The sequence below is a fragment of the Oreochromis aureus genome, linkage group 16 (genome assembly GCF_013358895.1).
Source record: "Oreochromis aureus strain Israel breed Guangdong linkage group 16, ZZ_aureus, whole genome shotgun sequence".
Taxonomy (NCBI): domain Eukaryota; kingdom Metazoa; phylum Chordata; class Actinopteri; order Cichliformes; family Cichlidae; genus Oreochromis; species Oreochromis aureus.
In genome coordinates, this window is record NC_052957.1 from 33,069,617 (window position 1) to 33,088,024 (window position 18,408).

Consider the following 18,408-nt stretch of genomic DNA (forward strand, 5'->3'; position numbering starts at 1 on the left):
CTTCAATATATTTTACTCATCAGAAGCACAGACTTCTTGCAGGGTCTGTCAAAGTTGTATTAAATTTCAAGTATAAGTGCACTGAAAAGGTTTCTCAAGGCAAAGACTGGAATTAGTTGGGCTGACACCTTGTTGACAGCTAGCAGCGATGGTCAAGTCGGTAGCCTCCTGTTATCATAAAGGAAGAAATAAGCTATAATGACAAAACCATCTCTGGAACAGGCTGTAAAAATGTTTATTTCTGCTGTAAAGTTGAACATTATAATATGGGAGTCTCTGCCCCGAGTGGCCACTAGAGGAACTACAGTTTCGGGCACTTCTGCTTCGGCACCCTGGAGGTTGCTGCTCGGTCAATATGAGATGTTTTCTTACATAATTATGAAAATTACAATAGGAAGCAGGCACTTGTCTGGACCCTTCAACAGACATGACATAAGTCCACCATTTGGTACTTTATTTTGTAAATACTCAGGCTGATTCAGCCCAGCATGAGTTTGAGGTCCACAGTGACAGGCTGAGGGTTCCAGTGAGTCCCAAAAGAGAAACAGTTGCCTCCCCCACCTATCAAGAGCAGCTCTGGATCTTCTGAGTCCGTCACCTCAGAGCAAAATGAGTGGAGCATCAGAGGCCAGGGCACTGAGGTCTACACATGACAGGACATACATTAGTAATTGACATCGGAAAATTCAGTTCTGCTTTTTCTCACAGAAGTGGAACAGTGCTAGTTTTTAAGCAACAAACTTGGAGGCTTTAAGGCCTGAGGTCGATGAAGAACATTGGGTGGTGATAGATTTCCTTTAGAATAACTGTAAGTGCAATAAATGATCACTAACCGTGTCCAGACTGTACTCCATACTGCTGCGCGTGGTGATGTTGATCACAACAACGCCTGGCACGCCGTCTGAATGCATCCAGACTCCACCTACCACAACCAGCTTCTCTCCACTCACATGGGCACAGTGAGAGTATCTAAAACAAAGCACACAATGGAAATCTCATCAAAGAGTTTCTTAAACAGAAACTTGGAGTTTGGTTATGGTGTCTGAGGCACGACAGACCTGGGTACAGGAGGGGGCCGCACATCTATTCTCTCCCAGCAGAAGCCTCTTTCAGTTGGTGTCAGGACTACCGTGTCACCCAGGGGCACCCCTGCTCTGCTCAGCCCTCCAAACACCACACCACCACCTTTATATGAGCATGCAGAGTGAGAGTGACGAGCCTCTGGTGCTACACCCTCTACTGGGATCTGTAAATGACACCCACTGGTCATGTATGAGTCATGTGCACATTATGTTCCTGCTCCATACTTTTATTCTTGAAATCTACTACATGACTCCTTCAAAATATACCTGACATATCTAATATGTGGAGGTTTATATGCATACAGGCCCCGTGTGACGTGATAATAAACTTCTGCATGCAACATTAAGAATCTGGGTTTAAAATTGTAACAAAAAGCAAACCTCAGTCCAGTGCTGCTGGTCGACACTCAGGAAGTATCCGTCACCCAAAACAGCCCCTGATTGGTTCTTTCCACCAAACACAAACACAAACTCTTTGCCTGCAGAAATGTGAGAGGGATTCAGTGTGTAACGAAAAGCATAGATGGGATAAAAGACTGGCAGAGAGAAGGTGGAGCAAAGATGTGAGAAAAGCAAAAAGCAAAAGAACAAATGGAATGAAAAAAGAGAAAAAGAAAGAAAAAGCTACAAACAGGAAGAGAAAAAAGAAAGAGTGTAAGACAGAAGGAGCCAACAAGACTTCCTGTTTTCCCTCACCTCTGTGTCTGGTTAGGGTAGCAGAGTGCCTCCATCTTGGCGGTGGTGGACTGCCTGTACACATCATCTCCTCCATACAAAGCTTCGGTGCATCTTGGCCCCCTGACTCCAGAGCACCAGGTGCACCACAGAGGCTAAAGGTCATTTTGAAAAGGCTTCTGACCGGGTTGAGTGGAGAGGAGCGACCTCCATATACCACAGCACCCCCTCCAGGTATAGGGGTAACTGTGTGGTAGAGTCGCACATCTGGGATAAGTGAAGGTAAAATGACTAACTTTTCCTGGCTAAATCAAGACTGGCTGCCCCCAAAAAGAAAAAAAACCCTCACCGATATCTGCTGATGGCTCCACACTGACGGACCTCCAGCCTTCCTGTTCTCTGAGCAGGAGTCTGATCGCTGCTCCTCTGCCTCCTCTGCTGGAGCCTCCTGTTAGCAGGACCCACCCTGGCCTCACTGACACAGAAGCCATCCCCAGCCCCTCCACACAAACCGGTGTGGTCCGAACACTCAGGGCTGTTGTGCTCCAAGAAGGGCCAACAGATGGCACAGGAGATTCTAAAGCAACAACACAACGTCAACATGCATACAGAACATCCCATTTCAAATGCTTGTTAGTGTCAAGTCGAGGAGTGGAAAGTGAAAGCTACCTGGAGCTCGAGGGAGTAAAGCCTGTGGCATCAAAGAGCCTCGTGATGCAGTAAGGATGAAGTAATGGGAACATTTCTGGTGCCACTCCTGAGAGCAGACAGGTGTGGAGTCAGTGTTCGAATGTACCCTAAGCCCACAGGTTAGACGCACTAACAACATGAAATTAAGCAGATTTTTTTTTTTTTAAATCAATCACTTTTCATTATTTAATGTCATCATTTATTGTATAACATTTTGTATGTGTACAGTTGGCCATTTTTACATTGCATTTGAAATTAACTGCCCCTTAAAAATTATTATTCCCCTTATGCAGCTAGCTTGATACTGAAGTACCGCAACTGCAACTTATGGACACCTGCAGTCGTTCTACTGTTGTGCCGAAAAATAAAATGATGTTTTATATCTTCTTTATTTGAACTAACACCAAATTTTATCAAGTTCATTTGTAACTTTTCCATAAAGCTCTTCTTCTACAATCATTTAATGATTTTGATGTTAGCTACTGTGTTGACTGTTGCACCCTTTGTTTAATAGCAGGTTCAAAGATACTTTTTACCTTCATGATTCGTAATGAAATGTTGAAATCATTTGTAATATAAGTAAGTGGTAAGTGAGAGACAAAATAAAAGATGGGTGTAGCTTTCAGGACTGCAGAGTGAAGCCAGTGCGAAAGTGCCCGGGTTCAAAACCAGAACATTTTATGGTGAGGTGAAAGAATGAACCATTGCTCCAAAATGCCGTCCATAAGGTTTCCCAAAAACCACAGAGAGTGGGCCAGACTGGACACACTCTCCCCTCACAGATGGAAACGGTGTGGTTGTAGAGTCAAATAACCCTAACATCATCATTGTGTGCACTCCTCCCCACAGAGGCTGACACTCAACTACAAACACAGATCGCTTCTTGAATAAGCACTGTGGTTTTCAGCTGTACTAACATTAATTGGAAAAGAGGTTTTCTAAAGGTCACAACAATAAATAAACTTTAAGAAGCGGTTTAGTGATAAATGACAAAATGTGTAATCCAAACCAATTCACGTGAGCTCGTCTGAACAGTAGTGCACACTTTTATAGAAGATGCAACGCTGAGACCCAGCTGACCTCATATTCATCAAAAGGCTCCAGGCTCTCCAATCTGCATCTCTCCTCCTCAGGGACCAGCCCGAAGAAGAAATTATTCATATCCAGGCACACACACTCCTCCCAGCCCTGGAGACAAAGAAAAACCACATTTAACTGAGCAAGACTGGACACATTTAAACTTTATGATGTGTATTCATGGGATTAAACTTCACAGGAGGAACAGGAATGTTTTGAATATGCCTCGACTGTGGGGTTTTTATTCAATTGGCACCTGGGTCTGAGGTATGTTTCATTGAGATTGTGCTTGTTCAAAGAAGTGAAAAGATACAGGAAGTGTCTTGTGTATAGCTTGTGTACTGACCTTGTCCAGGAAGCGGTGCCGTTGTGCGGCGGTGTCTGGGTATTGTCGAAGTGCATGCAGAGTTGAATTGAGTTTCTGGAAATGCTCCTGCATGATCCGACCAAAGGGATCGTGAGGATGGATCTGCTCATACATAACAAAGAGAGACTGTGGCAGGAGCTTTGCTGCCCAACCAATGATGGCATCAGACCTGAAAGACACACAACATCCAACGGCTTTAAATGGGATTTGCTTTGATCATAAATTCTCAGTTTTTGCTACATATTGCCATCATCTAACTAGCGTTACACGCCCAAGTGTATGCAAATTCATCTCTAGTTCACATTTTATACATTACTGTACCATTGTGTTTCCATGTAGGTGAGCACCACTTCAGAAAGAATCAGGGTAGGGGCAGCCCAGTCCAGCCCAGCTACACCCAGAGCCTCTTCCACCTTGGACTCCTCTCTAACATCCACTCCTAACAGACGGTACTGACTGCTGGACACATAAACAGGTCCTGAAGAAACACAAGCAGCCATTCACCAAACTAAACTATGCCATACTAACCTCTTACATCTTTTACCTGACAAATTATTTTTTAGACCACTAACAGGAAAAAAAAGACAAACCTGTAAGTGACGGTGACTGGGAGTCTATCATCCCCCTTAGTGTTATATTAGAAGTGATGAGGGCAGCCTTGCGCTGAGAGACATCAGGAAAATCTACCTCAAACACAACAGCCCCACTCAGAGCTCCATCTCCACGTAGGCGGAAATACAAAGAGTCGAATCCCGCACCCAAAGACAAGATCTAAACCAGGGAAGTGAGGTTGAAAAATAAAAACACATCAGAATGGAAACCTATACAAAAGATGGGAACATTTGGTAACATGGAAGATGATGGTAGCCTCAAAGAGAAAAAGCTTTTTAAACATTAAATCAATGAACGTTGAGCATTTTTAAATCATATTTGACTCAGATTCTATAGACACTTTTTGTTTTCCTTTGATCGGTGAAATGATCACTACTTTGGATAATGATTTAAAATAACTGCCCTAATAAGTGCCAAGAGGTATTACATGATGGCTGCTAAGTGACCTGCTTCCAGAAAGACTGATTGGACGATGCGCTGACAGCTTACCTGTCTTTCAGGGCATTTTTCTGTAATCTGAAGGAATTTCCTCACACAGTGGTCCACAGCTTTCCAGCGCACATAATATCCCCTGAAACATCCAAATAAACTTTAATTTGCACAAGACATTTTTACCCAGTACTTGCCTGCCAGCTACATACATACATGCAGTGTGCATCACCTCCCCTGCACATGAGAGTAATTCTATTGCCGCTTACTGTATAAATTTTGTTTGTAGAGTAAACCATCACCACACACATCCAGGGTGCATGAAAGAAGAGAAAACAATATCTGACCTGTTGATGAGCGGCGCTCTCCTGGCCACTTTGCACACAAAGTGTTGAAGGAAGGCATCTTTGAAGTAGCCCTGTGCTGCAGCAGACACTTTGCTCACCACACTGCTGTCATTGGTTCCCTGTACCTGATTTAAGGAACAAAGAGCCAGCAGAAATAAATCTCCCAAAACACAGCGCAAGACTTTTTAAGACCTTTAATGATCTTCTTTCTTATCCTTCCGCAGAGAGATGTCACATATACATACATATGATGCATATACTGATGTCATTATTTGAAAGTATGCACATGTGCAATGAGACTACTGTTACAGTGGTGGATTCTCAAATTAAACACGGCCACAGATTCAAATAATGAGGTTGGCGCATGCCTGAGAAGTCCCGAGTTTAAGGTAAATATGGCTTATTTTTAACCGTGAATCATGCAAAACTGGTCTAGGGTCCAAGAAACACACGGAGCTGTACTGTGATACATCTTATTCTATTACATATGTACTAGTAACCATCGTGCTGTAATAGGCAGAGACTGAGCTCATTTTTAATATCTTTCTTACACATCTAATATTGTTTGAATACAACTGCAATATTGTGGTTCAAACATCACCAGAAAAATATAATTGACATCATGTGGTTCATAATATAGTGGAGCTAAAGTAAACAGGTGTGTGTACACATAATACTGTTAGGTACTGAGAATAGCGAAACAACACTTACAGCGGTGTCCCTCCCCTTCTTCTGCGCTTTTCTCTTTGTTGCTGGCATAGTGGCGGCAAGTTATCACATAACGTCACAATAAAACACCTCCACGTTTCCCACAATGTCTTAAATAAAAGCAGACCGACACGTTTGGGTGCCTGCACAGCAGTGCACCGGTGACAAGTCAAACATCCTTCACGTGGTATTGACTTCTGAGATATTTCCCAGGAGCTCTCCAGCGCCCCCTGCGGCCCGGAGGCTGCAACAGAAAACCACGTGGTTAATCACTCAAACTCCAAACTCCATTCAGGAAATGTGTCGGTGTCTGTGCCTCGATTATTATGATTATGAATTTCTGCTAGTTATTGAGCAACTTTTGTCGACATTAAAACATTAAAATGTGACTAAAAGCTCCGGGTTAATATTATCAATGACTGCCATGTTTTTTCTACTTCCAAAAAAGGATTAAAATCTTTGTCGAAAATAAAGGCATTAATTAAATCATACATTAATTCATACAATGATAAAGAGTTTAGTATCTTTTTTTAAATGAACATTCCGGAATTCTCTTGTTTGGGAAACCATTTACCAGTTTGTTTGTTTTTAAAAATATGTATATATATTTATATTTAAATATTAACTTTATTTGAATGCTCCTTAGAGGTTATCAAAAATAATAACCTTCAGAGGAGCTTCTAGAAGGTTGCCAATATATTACCCAAAGAATTCACTACAATAACCCCATCTACGTTTCCTAGAATACCCTTTAAAGATCGGAAAAAATATAACCAGACGAGAAAGAACGTTTCCAGAGGGGGTGATGTGTTTTCTGAGAATGAATCATTTCTGCGAATTTGTCATTCTTACTGTGAGCAGTAATTTGATCGTCGCACTTGTGTTCTGTGACTCTTATAATTGATCTAAATCTGTATTAGTAAAAACTGTCATATAAAGACGAGGGAAAAAAAAATCAAAGGATATGCGGCTCTTCTTTTCTTCCCAGAATTGACAATGCGGCACTCAGTGCGCATGCGTCAATTTCCAGGAAGCGTTAACATTTTTTTCTTCCACCAGCTGATAGCCAAATTGTCAACAGTTAAGTCAGCGCTACCCGCACGGCTGAAACGACACTATACACGGTAAATAGTCTTATGTTTTCCTCTCAGTACCTCTGTATTACTTATACGCTCGGCTGGAACGGCTGCGTTTCATTAGGCGTCGAAATGTGAGGCTTTGTTTCAGTTTTGTGTCGTCCGAACCGAATGCTCGGATCGCTGTCCCGCTAGCACATAACCCGAGATAAGGGTTGCTGATCTGATAACAGTCATTGTGGGAGTTGCCTCAACACGAGTACGCCAGGATGTTATCCGTCTGCTCTCTTGTCCTGACGCGTGTCAGCGGGGTGCTGAGGTTAATGTTTCAAATGGAGAAAGTGCTGCAGTGCTGGGGGGAGGGGGGATGTTAGCGTCGAGTGTCTGAGGTGGGAGAGAGCAATTAGAGGCGCAGCATCCCCGTAAACTCCAGATCAAATGGGCCGCTATTTTCCCCACACATCTCTTATTCAGTGAACGCAGCAGCAGCATTTGAAGGTTGGTACACATTGTGCAATACAGTTAGGATTTAAACAGGTGCTGGATTATATGCGAGACCTCCATCCCTCCTATGAGCTTTAAATCTTTAGAACTTATTTCTGGATCGGCTTGGATTTCCGTTTCATGAGGTAAGGTGTGAACACATTCAGATGTAGTACACGTGAGACATTACAGTCGCAATTAAAACTTGTGGTTTTGCTTGATCGCATAGAAACTTCTAATCTTTAGAAAGTATGGATCCACCGGGAGAAGCTTTTCTTACCTTGAGGAAGAAGGATATGTGTATATAGGGCAGACAGTGGGTAATCTTGAACCGAAACAAAACCCTTCTGGCTTTTTCACACAGACAGAACACGACTAGAACAGAGGTCAAGACGTCGTCAGTGACACGGGTCTGTTTGGGAAGCAGCACAAGTGACCAAAAACACCTGTCTCCACTTCAGGGAGGAGGCCCAGCCCCCCTGCTGTCTCTGGTCAGTATGAGCTCCAGAGGGAGCGGAGGCCGCTCCAACGGCACACTAACGCAGACCAAGATTTGCCAGTTCAAGTTGGTGCTGCTGGGGGACATGGCTGTGGGCAAGTCCAGCCTGGTGCTGCGTTTCGTCAAAGGGCAGTTTGATGAGTTCCAAGAGACCACCATAGGAGGTAAGAACTGGGAGAACTCCTAATCAGGCGATTGATTGGGCGGGGGGGGTTAAGAACATCATAATGATCTATCACGCTTCTTTTTTTATATCCAGCTGCATTCCTGGCACAGTCGGTGTGTCTTGATGATACCACAGTGAAGTTTGAGATCTGGGACACTGCAGGACAGGAGCGATACCACAGCCTGGCTCCCATGTACTATCGTGGCGCTCAGGCTGCTATTGTTGTCTTTGACATCACCAAGCCGGTAGGTCTTGGCTGCACTGATATTTGTTCTAAAATATTGAACTGCTGCCTACAGGTATTTTTCAACATTCACAATTCATTTCATTTAGCTAAATCATTCATGTAAAAATTCTCACTGAAAGACCGATGTAGATACACAGAAATGTCTCCCACAGCCTAATATCAATATTAACCTGGAAACTCCTCGAGTTCTTTCCTCCTTTTTTTTTCGTTGTCCCACATTCTCTACATCATTAGACATGGATATATTTGGTATCATTGAAATTCAGGAAGTTAGGTGTGACTATGAAGGTAGAGTAGGCCATCTGATAACTGGAAGGAAGGTGGTTCAGTCTCCAGCTCCCACGATCCCAGAGCTAGGGAGTTGGAAAGATAACTTCAGGTGAACCCCTGGCTTTTGAATTATGAAGGTGGTACTGAGTTAAATCGCCATGGTAACTTATGCTTCACATCTGTATATTCAAGATAAGACATTTGGCACATGCAAAACCACCACCTTCTGATGAATATCTCTGGGAAATAGTGTCACCATTCCTGGGAGCGCCCCTAAGCTCAGTGTCAAGCTTCAACAAGGAATAAAGATTCTTGAGCGCAGTGTGAATGATAGAAACTTTGAACCTTGCATCCAATTCGTGTACTGGCTGATGTTGAAACAGAAATTTGCATTTTGGTCTACTTAATGGTTTACAACGTGTTTTTGTATTTGTCCTGTGTGACAGTGTAAATCCACTGGGGCTGGGGCCTTTCTGTGTGGCGTTAGCAGCTTCTTCCTGTGTCTGTGTACACACAGTTCGACTCTGATCTTCTTGTGTTGTCATGATGGCCAGTGATACTGTAAAGTCTATGAAGTGACAGCCAAGATGTTTTCCCAGTTTTCCTTAATGGCTTTAAAGAGATTTTATTTCTATGACCACTCAAATCATGTGTCACAACAAATATATTACATTCAACATGTATTATGTGTTTGACCACTTCATATTTATTTTATGTTTATTAAATTAGATTTTATGTATACAGCACTCATTCACAATAACAGTGCGCAAGGATGATAATATCCATTGAGCAAGTACTTGGTGACAGTGGGGAGGGAAAACCCCTTTTTAACAGGAAGAGATCTCTTACAGAAACATACTTAGGGCAGCTTAAGGCCCATAGCTTCCTAACTGGTTCTGGTGGTGATGGGGAAAGGGAAGGCAGAAAAGAGGATATAGAGAGATGTTAAAATTTGCTCTTTTATTTGTAAAATATCTCACGGGGCCTGTCCAAGTTGCGACTGGTTTATGTGCTGTAAGCAACACCTCTTTCTTGGATTGACTAATCAGGCCGAGGACCACCTTTGTGGGATTACTTAGCCTGACTGCCTGTGTTAGACTATGCAAATGCAAGTAAAGGTAAGTTATCCTGGGCGCTCTGAGCAGGAGAAGGAAAGTGCTGTAGAAATTCCACTTCCCAAGTAGTAGTATCAGCTGTCTTTTATTTCAAATGTGTTTTCACAAGTGCAGCCCAAACACACTGCTTTGAATCAGGTCTTGCAACATTTTAATGGTTGTTATCTACAGTTATGCATATTTGTGTAAATAGCAATTCTGAAATCTATCAAAGCATAAATGGAAAACATTTTTGATGTCACACATCGTCAATGTTAGTTGTGACTTTGGTTTCACCTAGTTCTTTTATGGAAATTAACTGATTGTGTACTTACCCATATTATACTCAAGACTTTGTTTTTTTAAATTATTTTTTAACACATACTGTGTCTTCAGACTTTTACATTTTAACAAGTAACTTTAGGCTGTGCTATTTCTGTCAGTACCTCAGTCATGTTTCCAGCACAGAGGCTTAGAACTTACTGCCGTTTCATTTGAATGCCGCACTTTAGAAAGAAGTTGTTACATTATGCTGCCCAGCTCCATTATTTGCATCAGCTCAAAGGTGAAAAGTTAATCTCAGAGCTGATAAATAAATGCTTTTAACGATGTAATATTCATGCCCAACATGCATCATATTTGCTTGGTATCTCCATGGTCGTTTATCTGACTTTGGTTCTGTGTTTGTGCAGGAGACGTTTGAGAGAGCTAAGGCCTGGGTGAAGGAGCTGCAGAGGCAGGCCAGTCCTAACATTGTAATTGCCCTGGCTGGAAACAAGGCTGACCTGGCCGAGAAGAGACTGGTGGAGTATGAGGTAACGCACCCCTGTTGGTCCAAATTAAATCATAATCGATTTACTTCCTGAAGACAGAAGCAGTCCTATGGATAGAAACACCTTGTTAATGAAAGAGGTCAGAGGCCACAGTTGTTGGAGCTGACAGACTATTAAGATTCAAATGTTCAGCCTTGAAGCGGTTAGCTGTAACTGTTAGCCTGAAGCAGAAATATGAGGCTGCAAAGGGAATACCCTTGCAATTCATAACTGTAACAAAATAGTCCCTGGTGAATATTGTGCTTTAATTATCTCACAGCATGAATAGAAAAACCCAACCATGCTTGTTGCAGCAGTCTAGGCTGCTACTGTTGGATTTTAATGCTGGGGGGAATGCTTTCTGGTCTGACTTTGGCCCACAATGCTGTCACTGACCTTTTGGATCCCGGTACAGCCACACTTCATGGTCACTATTGTCTGAATCCACTAGAACACCTTTGGGATGTAGTGTATAGGTTTGTATATAGAAGCTTCCGGTGGAGCTACCCACTGTGGCGACCTCTTGTGACAGGAGAGCAGCTGAAAGTGTCTTTGTAACAGTGATGTCAGCATGGAGCAGAATATCAGAGGAAGGTGGTCTCCATGACACCAAGAACTGAGCTCAATAAGAGGAGCCATCCAGTTTTAGTTTATAATGGTAAACTGTATATAAAAGGGTACTCACCATCCACTGGTTTGGGAGTCCCCGTTACAAAGCTTCAGACCTTACATTCTGGCTTACACTAGACTATGCTGTGTTTTGTTTTGAAAATGATTATATGTCGAGCAGAGCCAAGGACAAAATTATACGTTAATGCTAGTAAGCTTGGTTAGCAAGCAGCATTTACAGACTGTATAAGTCCATTATGCCTCCTTAAGGCTACTTAAAATTAGAGATGGCACGATATTGTTTTATATCCAGATTGGATGTGACTTTTTTTTGTATGTGATGCTGAATTACAGTCATGATTTGTGAATGGAAAACAGTTTAGTTCCTTTCAGCTGCAGGTTTTAGCATTTGTACTGGTAGTTTTTTTTTAATACTGTGTAATAATTTGATGTTTTTATATGCTGAATGGTAAAGGAAGCCCAGACATATGCCGAAGACACTGGTTTGCTTTTTATGGAAACCTCTGCAAAGACAGCCATGAACGTCAATGAGCTGTTCCTGGCCATTGGTGAGTGTTATTGTGTTTTATATAAGAATAATTTCTTTCACAGAAGAGACTGAGATAATAGAGCCCTGCCTCGTGAACTATATGCTTGTCACAGTCTAAATACACCTCTTCTCTTTAATGTAGCAAAAAAGATGCCAAAAACAGACACCCAAAACCCAACGCATGCAGCCCGACATCGGGGAGTCAACCTCCAGGACCCAGATGCTCATTCCACCCGAGCCTGCTGTGGAGGGAACTAGACTTCCACAACCTCTTACCACCTGTATTCTACCATCCACACCACCACAGCCCTACAATCATCTCGTCTCTTTCAATCAACTTACAGGGGGTGAGCCTTTACTCTGCATTCATCTTCCTGTTCAAGCAGAGAGAATAAGAGGACAGGAAGAACACAAAAAGCAAGCAGAGATGGAGGACAGAGACAGCGTTTCACACGTGTCTGTTGACCAACAACTCTGATTCCACATTTGGAAAGACACGGTATAGAGAAGACTGAGATTAAGAGGAATGTGGAAGATGGTGGCAAGCCTGTTGTAGTATTTAGCACTAATTGTGAAATTTCTTTCGTGTTCACTCTGCCTTGCATCATTTTCAGTCACAGCTCCGATTGGCACAAACTGAGCAGCACATGTTGCCGAGTGTCCCGAAAGGAGAAAAAAGGGCCGAGGCATTAAAAGAGACTGCAGTCACCCCCCCAGAGTTTGCAGCTGCTTTGAATAAATACCAAATTGAACCCCGGGAATGATTTTGAACCCCTCTGTCCTACCCGACCCTCCTGTGGCTCAGTTTGTATGACACAAGTCAATTCATACCTATTTAATGTTCCATGCTCCTACTTCTCTTGGCTGCAGACTGATAAGCTCCAGCATCTCTGATTCCTCCCTTATTTAGTCTAAATGGTAACCCAAAAAGTTAAGATGTGAAGTAAACATTTCAACTTCTGACACGTTCTGAATTAGTGAAACTTGCTTTGCAAGTCTGAGAATTATTTATTGAAAGATTGAGGTACATTCAGTTAGTGTGAATAAGCTTGCTGTAGCTCTTTACAGCAGTAATATACACTGGATGTGAAGTGTATAACTATGACATGGACAGAGTTACTAAATCGTTATTCTGATTGGCATCTATAGCTTTCAATCTGGAAATGGTGTTCCCAAATGTCAAGGAATTGCTTAATTTCCATTGTCCTCCCTGTTTGGTTTCGAGTATGAGGCTTGTAATAAACCTCCTTGGTCTGGAGTATATCTGCACATGTTGTGTTCAGCTTAAATGACATAACTGTTTCCTTTACCTTACTAGAATGAGCTGTGTGCTCAGTGGCTGTCAAAGGCTTGGCTGAAGAAAATGAGGAAAGAATAGATTAAAAAATACACAAAAAAAAACAGAAGTGCCTACTCCCCGTTTTCTTTCTGTCAATCATGTTTGGGGCTTTCTTTGAGTGTGTGCTTTGCAGACAAGGCACAAGACTACTCCCTGACGTTGGTTTGCACCATAAACCAAAAACCTGGCACCCCGTCATTAGGCTATACTGTACTGGCTCTTTGTATGGATGTAGAGATCCTGTCGAATACACTGTATGTTAAATATTGTCTTAATTTCACTGAGAATGTTTGTTGATTTTTAGCAGAGCACACTTGTGAACCTGGAAGGACTCTGATCAATGTTATAAATCAGTGGGATTTAAACACACATCTGTGTCCAGAGAAATCTTTTCTTCGGCTTTATTTTCACATCCAAGCATTTTGATGAGGAAAACTGAAGTCTCATTAAAACAATTTTCAAATAGTATGCAAATGGAAGGCTTAAAAAAAAAAAAAAGTGCAGCTCTTCTCAACACTAACAGCTCATTATATACAAGAAACGGCATCCACTGTCATTGTTCAGTGTTTTAACGTAGGTTCAGTGGTCTGTACGAGTAAGATGACAAGTAATTAAAACAAAGACTTGCTTTTTCCATCAGCACCTACGATATGTAAGTGTTCAATAAAGCTGTGAAGTCATTATTCTGTTTTTTAAAAAAAAGCTGTTCTCATCTTTCTGGCCTCTTTAATCATCTTGAAATTACAATGTCAGAAAAAAAAAATCAATGTCCTAAAAAATCTGGTTGGCTTAAAATACATAAAAATCATATTTAAACAACGAAACATTTTGGTGGGTATAATTTCTGTGGAAACTGAATCCAGAAACTAATTCTCTTTGCTTGTGTACAGTCCACCTTTACGGGCATTTTAATAAAGCCATGCCCCTGCTTTGAACAGCTCGTGTGAGTAGCTGCAGGTACATAAATTAATGAATATAAACTAATGGAGAAGTGTACACTGCCTATCTATCCCTCACACTCATCATCCTCCGCTGCTGTATAGATCACCTGGTTTCTGCGTTTGATTCTTGGAGTTGGGCCTCTGCTGCCAGCGTCCCCACTCTCAATGCTGGTTCGTTTTAGGATGCGTGCAGCTGTGACGTCCTCATCGTCGCCGCTGCCCTGTGCTGCCCTGTCTGCTCCAAACTGAGCGTGAGCTGGGGTAGAGTGGGAAGGAGGCGGCAGGTTCATGAGGTCGGGCAGAGGAGGGGGCGAGACGCCGCATTTGGGCTCGGGTAGAACCATACGGCTGGGTGTGTGGATTTCACCTGCTTTGGCATCAAAAAGCTCGTCCCCTTTCACCTCTGCTTTCAACTCCTCCTCCTCCCACTCGTCTTCTATGGTGATCTCATCTGGATTAAATGAACCTGACAATCCTGAAGTATCGGTTGGATACTCGCTGGGCTCGTCAGTACTTCCCAAACTATCTTCATCTTCGTCATCGTCATCCTCTCCTCCAGTACTGCCCTGAACTCTCGCCACCTCATCTTCTCCCCGCCCGACCTGTGCATAGATGTCTGTGAGACCCAACTTGGCGCAAAGCTCGGTGGTCTGAGGGTTGGTGTTGTAGCTCGGGGTGGCCTGAGGATGGGGCTTGTTGGGGTTGTAGGATGGCACCGTCAGACTGAAGTTGTCTGGAATGCCAAGATCACCGCTCAGATCCTCCACCACCTGCATCATAGCGGCTTCTGAAGCGCTGAAGTCCCACCTGATGGGTGTATGCAAGCCAACATTATAAAAGAAAGCATGAACAAAAACTGCTCAGTCATAATGAGTAAAAGCATCTGAAGCAAAGGTCAGCAGAAATGACAAAATAAAAGTTCTGTTGGGTGGTGGTGCCACTGAACTCATGCAACTGTGGTGTAGTTACTTAGTGCTGGGTTCAGACTACATTATATTTCTGCCTGTCCATAAACCAATAACATGGCAGCTCATTATTAGGCTACACAATACTATCTCCCTGTATGGACGCAAAGACACTATGTGAAGTATTGTTTTGGCATCACTGAAAACATGCATTGAGCTGATTTAAGCAAATATTGGCGTCCAGAGAAATCTTTCCTTCTGCTTTATTTTCGTTACCATCTACACATACAAATGTATTTCCATGACTAAGCAGTGTGACACACTACAAATTGCTCCGCGCTCAGTTGTGCTTGCTGGCTTTGGGAAGAAGGAAAAGAATGAAAACCAACAGCTGAAGCAGTGAGTTTCATACTCCCTCTCTAACTTTCACAGGTCTAACTAGCTGCACCAGCAACTTCATTCTTGTTCTGTCGTGACGTTGTACACAGCTGAGCACTGTAGTTTAAAAAAAATTCCAGTGACTAGCTCTAGTGCTCCTATTGGTTATTAGCGTTTTACTTGCGCTTCAAAAATCATAAAAGTGGCATTAATTTGTGGAGAACATGTTGCCAAACAAAACATGCAAATATCCAACTTGTTTTTCCCATAGAGCTTATTTTTGTTGCTTATTTCGCCAAGGAAACACAGGTGGTGATAACATCCTACACAGATCCTGTCTTCCAGAGTGACCTTTCCCCTGCTGCATGACACTGACTCTATGTTCAAGCTAATGTTTTTACAAAGTCTTAGTTCTGGGAGACTGATGTTGTTGAAATAATGCAAGCAGCAACTTAACTCTGCTTTTACAGGCCTTGTTACTTTTATGTGTATTCGTGTGTACCGTTCATGCAAGCCATTATTCTCTGGGGGGTTCCAGGGGTGAGGAGTGGTCCTCTGTAGAGTGTTGGTAGCCTTGAGAATAGCAAGCCACTCTGGATCATATTCAAGACCCTCAGATGAACCTGGTCTTTCAGGAATATCCACAATCTGAAAAAACAAAAGGTGTTAGCTCACACACTTTAACCCAGACTCTGATCCTAATATATCAATTAAAAAAAAAAGTTGTCCCACCTGTAAGAATTCCCTGTGGGGCAAACATTTATCCAGAGACAGGAATTTGGTTACGCGTGGTGCACTTTTACCTTTAGGCTGAAAATAAGAGATCACCAAAATGATAGTTAGAACGATTTAAACCTTATTTAAATCCTTATTAGCAGCAGTAATTCTAACTGAACAACTGTCACCCTCACCGGATGCTGCATAATGGCAGCAAATTTCACATGAAGATGTGCAGAGAACCAATAGCTAGGCTGGAGGTGAGCTAGGAGCTCCTCTGCAGCAGGACTTCCCAGAGAGTTTGACTCCACCTCCTGACGAAGGAATTTCTTCTTTCGTAACAGCTCCTTCGTGCTGCCGTAGTAGTAGATTCCACGAGGCCAGTCATGGCTCATGAAAATGTCTATGGGCATCTGGATCTTAGCAGAAATAATCATGTAAAATTAACACTGTATATTTAGCTAAACAAGTGGATAATCATTTAGAGTTCTGTGGAAGAACTTGTGAGATTTACCTGTTTTAATTTGAAAACCTCGATATTTCTGATGTGGTATGCACTTCGAAGCGTTTCAGGATTATATGGAGGGAATTCATGGTGGCCTTAAAGTGAAAACATTCCATGTAAATATGATGCATAGCAGTGTAGCCTCAACTATTTGAAAAGCTAAACAAACAAAAACAAATACCCTTTCTGTAGTCACGTGATTTGAAAATGCCAGATAAGCCACCAATTCTGATCCCTTTGTAGCGAATAACACCAGCATAACCTGGGGACATGTGATTATATAGGTCAGGCCTGTGGCGAGTCAGACAAGCTGGCAAACAAATTTGGAATCAGTCAGTCTCTACCTAGATAATAAATGTTTGGTGCCACCCAGCCTCCATAAGGCAGCTCTTGCAGGTGATTGGAAGCCTCGTGGTTTCCTCCAATGAAAATGGTCAACACCGGAGCCGCCTTCTCTCCAGAATAGTACCTGCAACACAGACAATAATAAAGTTTTAAATGTCCTTACTCGTGTCTTTGATTTAAAAAAAAAAACAAAACACACAACATAAACAAAGAACTTACTTGTAAAAGGTCTGCATGGTTCTGTACTTGGCAGGCACTGCCATGCACTTCAAGTCTCCCTCATTTCGCACTGCCTGGAAGTCTCCACAGCAAAGCAGCAGGTCCACCTTCACCCCTTCCTTCTGCTCCAGATACTCAATTGTCTCATAAATCTTGTCCAGCTCCCCATGGCAACAGCCTTCTACTGCAATTTTCATCCTGTGCAAACAGATGATCTGCCAACGTGCAGAGAAATTCACATTCACACTAAAGGATGGCTTCTGTTCTCATCTAAACACCATCGGCCTCTGTGGACACAGTCAAGCTGAGGTCCACGGCCTCCTAAAAGATGATTTGGCAGTCTATAAAGACATACAATGGTGATGATGATTACTTTCACTTAACACACAATTTCGCTAAACTCTAGTTCTAATATACATTTCAGTTGCGATTTTTTTTCTCACATCTAGTTGGATTATAGTTTTAGTTGCCCTTTAATCACACAGTGGAAAGGGACTTTAATAACCTATAATACGGTCTTGGATTATCTTAAACAGTGCTAATGAATTACCATGTGACTAAAGCTATCCAGGAGCAATCGGGTAGACACCCGTTTAATTTTAGCGCGTGAGCAGAGCTCCTGATGGACTGTCATGTTTCATTTTTCTAGAAACAATAAATTAAATGAAAGGTATGCGAACTGAAGATGACCCTAGCACCTTTTTTTAACACATTAAAGACTCAACAATGCACGCTGCACCGGGGGGTAGCCCTTGAATACGTGCAGTAAGTAGTGCACGACACTTTTTATTTTTTATTTATTTTTAATCTGACAAATGTGTCCCATCTTGCTTTTAAGAATCCTCTACTTCGTATCCTCACACTAGGAGCTCAGGTCCTACGATACAACACGCAACAGCTAGCTAGGCTACGTAATTAAGCGAAACAACTCGACAGCGTATATGGAGGAAATTTGTTAAACCAGAGCAAAGTAAACGAACTGAGTACTTACAAATATGGGAGTATAATTAACGAGTATTTTGAGCCGGTTTATAATCCATAAAGTTGCAAACTTGTGCAAAAAAACATGCTTATGTTTGTGGAAGAAACGAACAGAATGAATTTTCCCACCTCGCCTCTACCAATACGAGCGCATGCGCAATTCTTCATCAAATTCTAGTATCTAGCAGTAGATTCCATTATAAATGTGTAGAATTATATTACTATACTTGTTGCTAAGACTTGATTTAAAAATATATTGTATTTTAAAAATTACCGTTTTTATAT

General features: G+C 42.2%; 3 protein-coding genes across 7 annotated transcripts; 1 reads left to right on the top strand and 2 right to left on the bottom strand.

The window, feature by feature from the left end:
* Positions 1-212: 212 nt before the first annotated feature.
* On the bottom strand, positions 213-6,396 carry lcmt2 (leucine carboxyl methyltransferase 2). Of its 3 annotated transcripts, none has more exons than XM_039600030.1 (14): positions 5,991-6,393; positions 5,280-5,404; positions 4,993-5,074; positions 4,482-4,662; positions 4,213-4,369; positions 3,871-4,060; positions 3,528-3,635; positions 2,427-2,514; positions 2,107-2,334; positions 1,779-2,003; positions 1,464-1,561; positions 1,059-1,246; positions 834-969; positions 213-643 (listed from the first exon to the last, which is right to left on the bottom strand). In XM_039600030.1, the coding sequence occupies exons 1-14, from the start codon at positions 6,036-6,038 to the stop codon at positions 479-481; spliced, it is 2,019 nt and encodes a 672-aa protein (XP_039455964.1). In that variant the 5' UTR covers positions 6,039-6,393; the 3' UTR covers positions 213-478. The 3 variants fall into 3 exon arrangements, with proteins under 3 accessions (XP_039455964.1, XP_031604773.2, XP_031604774.2); XM_031748913.2 differs by having other exon boundaries at positions 1,779-2,024; positions 5,991-6,392; XM_031748914.2 differs by lacking the exon at positions 1,059-1,246 and having other exon boundaries at positions 1,779-2,024; positions 5,991-6,396.
* Positions 6,397-6,968: 572 nt separating this feature from the next.
* On the top strand, positions 6,969-13,501 carry rab5b (RAB5B, member RAS oncogene family). Of its 3 annotated transcripts, none has more exons than XM_031748918.2 (6): positions 6,969-7,111; positions 7,911-8,209; positions 8,305-8,456; positions 10,515-10,637; positions 11,719-11,812; positions 11,936-13,501. In XM_031748918.2, exons 1-6 carry the CDS (start codon positions 6,984-6,986, stop codon positions 12,049-12,051), a joined length of 912 nt encoding a protein of 303 aa, XP_031604778.2. In that variant the 5' UTR covers positions 6,969-6,983; the 3' UTR covers positions 12,052-13,501. The 3 variants fall into 3 exon arrangements, with proteins under 3 accessions (XP_031604778.2, XP_031604780.1, XP_031604779.1); XM_031748920.2 differs by having other exon boundaries at positions 7,006-7,111; positions 8,008-8,209; XM_031748919.2 differs by lacking the exon at positions 6,969-7,111 and adding an exon at positions 7,375-7,561.
* dbr1 (debranching RNA lariats 1) lies at positions 12,768-18,284 on the bottom strand. Its single transcript, XM_031748930.2, has 9 exons — positions 18,134-18,284; positions 17,143-17,357; positions 16,923-17,047; positions 16,760-16,840; positions 16,588-16,673; positions 16,268-16,492; positions 16,089-16,166; positions 15,859-16,004; positions 12,768-14,880 (listed from the first exon to the last, which is right to left on the bottom strand). Exons 2-9 carry the CDS (start codon positions 17,337-17,339, stop codon positions 14,139-14,141), a joined length of 1,680 nt encoding a protein of 559 aa, XP_031604790.2. The 5' UTR covers positions 17,340-17,357; positions 18,134-18,284; the 3' UTR covers positions 12,768-14,138.
* Between the last annotated feature and the right edge of the window lie 124 nt (positions 18,285-18,408).

Coding starts and splice junctions, on each gene's coding strand:
- lcmt2 (XM_031748913.2), bottom strand. CDS start 6,038: ATGCCAGCAACAAAGAGAAAAGCGCAGAAGAAGGGGAGGGACACCGCT. Junction 4,663..4,992: donor AAAAATGCCCTGAAAGACAG/GTAAGCTGTCAG, acceptor TCCCTGGTTTAG/ATCTTGTCTTTGGGTGCGGG. Junction 970..1,058: donor CGGCCCCCTCCTGTACCCAG/GTCTGTCGTGCC, acceptor GCTTTGTTTTAG/ATACTCTCACTGTGCCCATG.
- rab5b (XM_031748918.2), top strand. CDS start 6,984: ATGCGGCACTCAGTGCGCATGCGTCAATTTCCAGGAAGCGTTAACATT. Junction 10,638..11,718: donor AGAGACTGGTGGAGTATGAG/GTAACGCACCCC, acceptor TGAATGGTAAAG/GAAGCCCAGACATATGCCGA. Junction 11,813..11,935: donor TGAGCTGTTCCTGGCCATTG/GTGAGTGTTATT, acceptor TCTTTAATGTAG/CAAAAAAGATGCCAAAAACA.
- dbr1 (XM_031748930.2), bottom strand. CDS start 17,339: ATGAAAATTGCAGTAGAAGGCTGTTGCCATGGGGAGCTGGACAAGATT. Junction 17,048..17,142: donor ACCATGCAGACCTTTTACAA/GTAAGTTCTTTG, acceptor TCTGTGTTGCAG/GTACTATTCTGGAGAGAAGG. Junction 16,493..16,587: donor AGGTTTTCAAATTAAAACAG/GTAAATCTCACA, acceptor ATTTCTGCTAAG/ATCCAGATGCCCATAGACAT.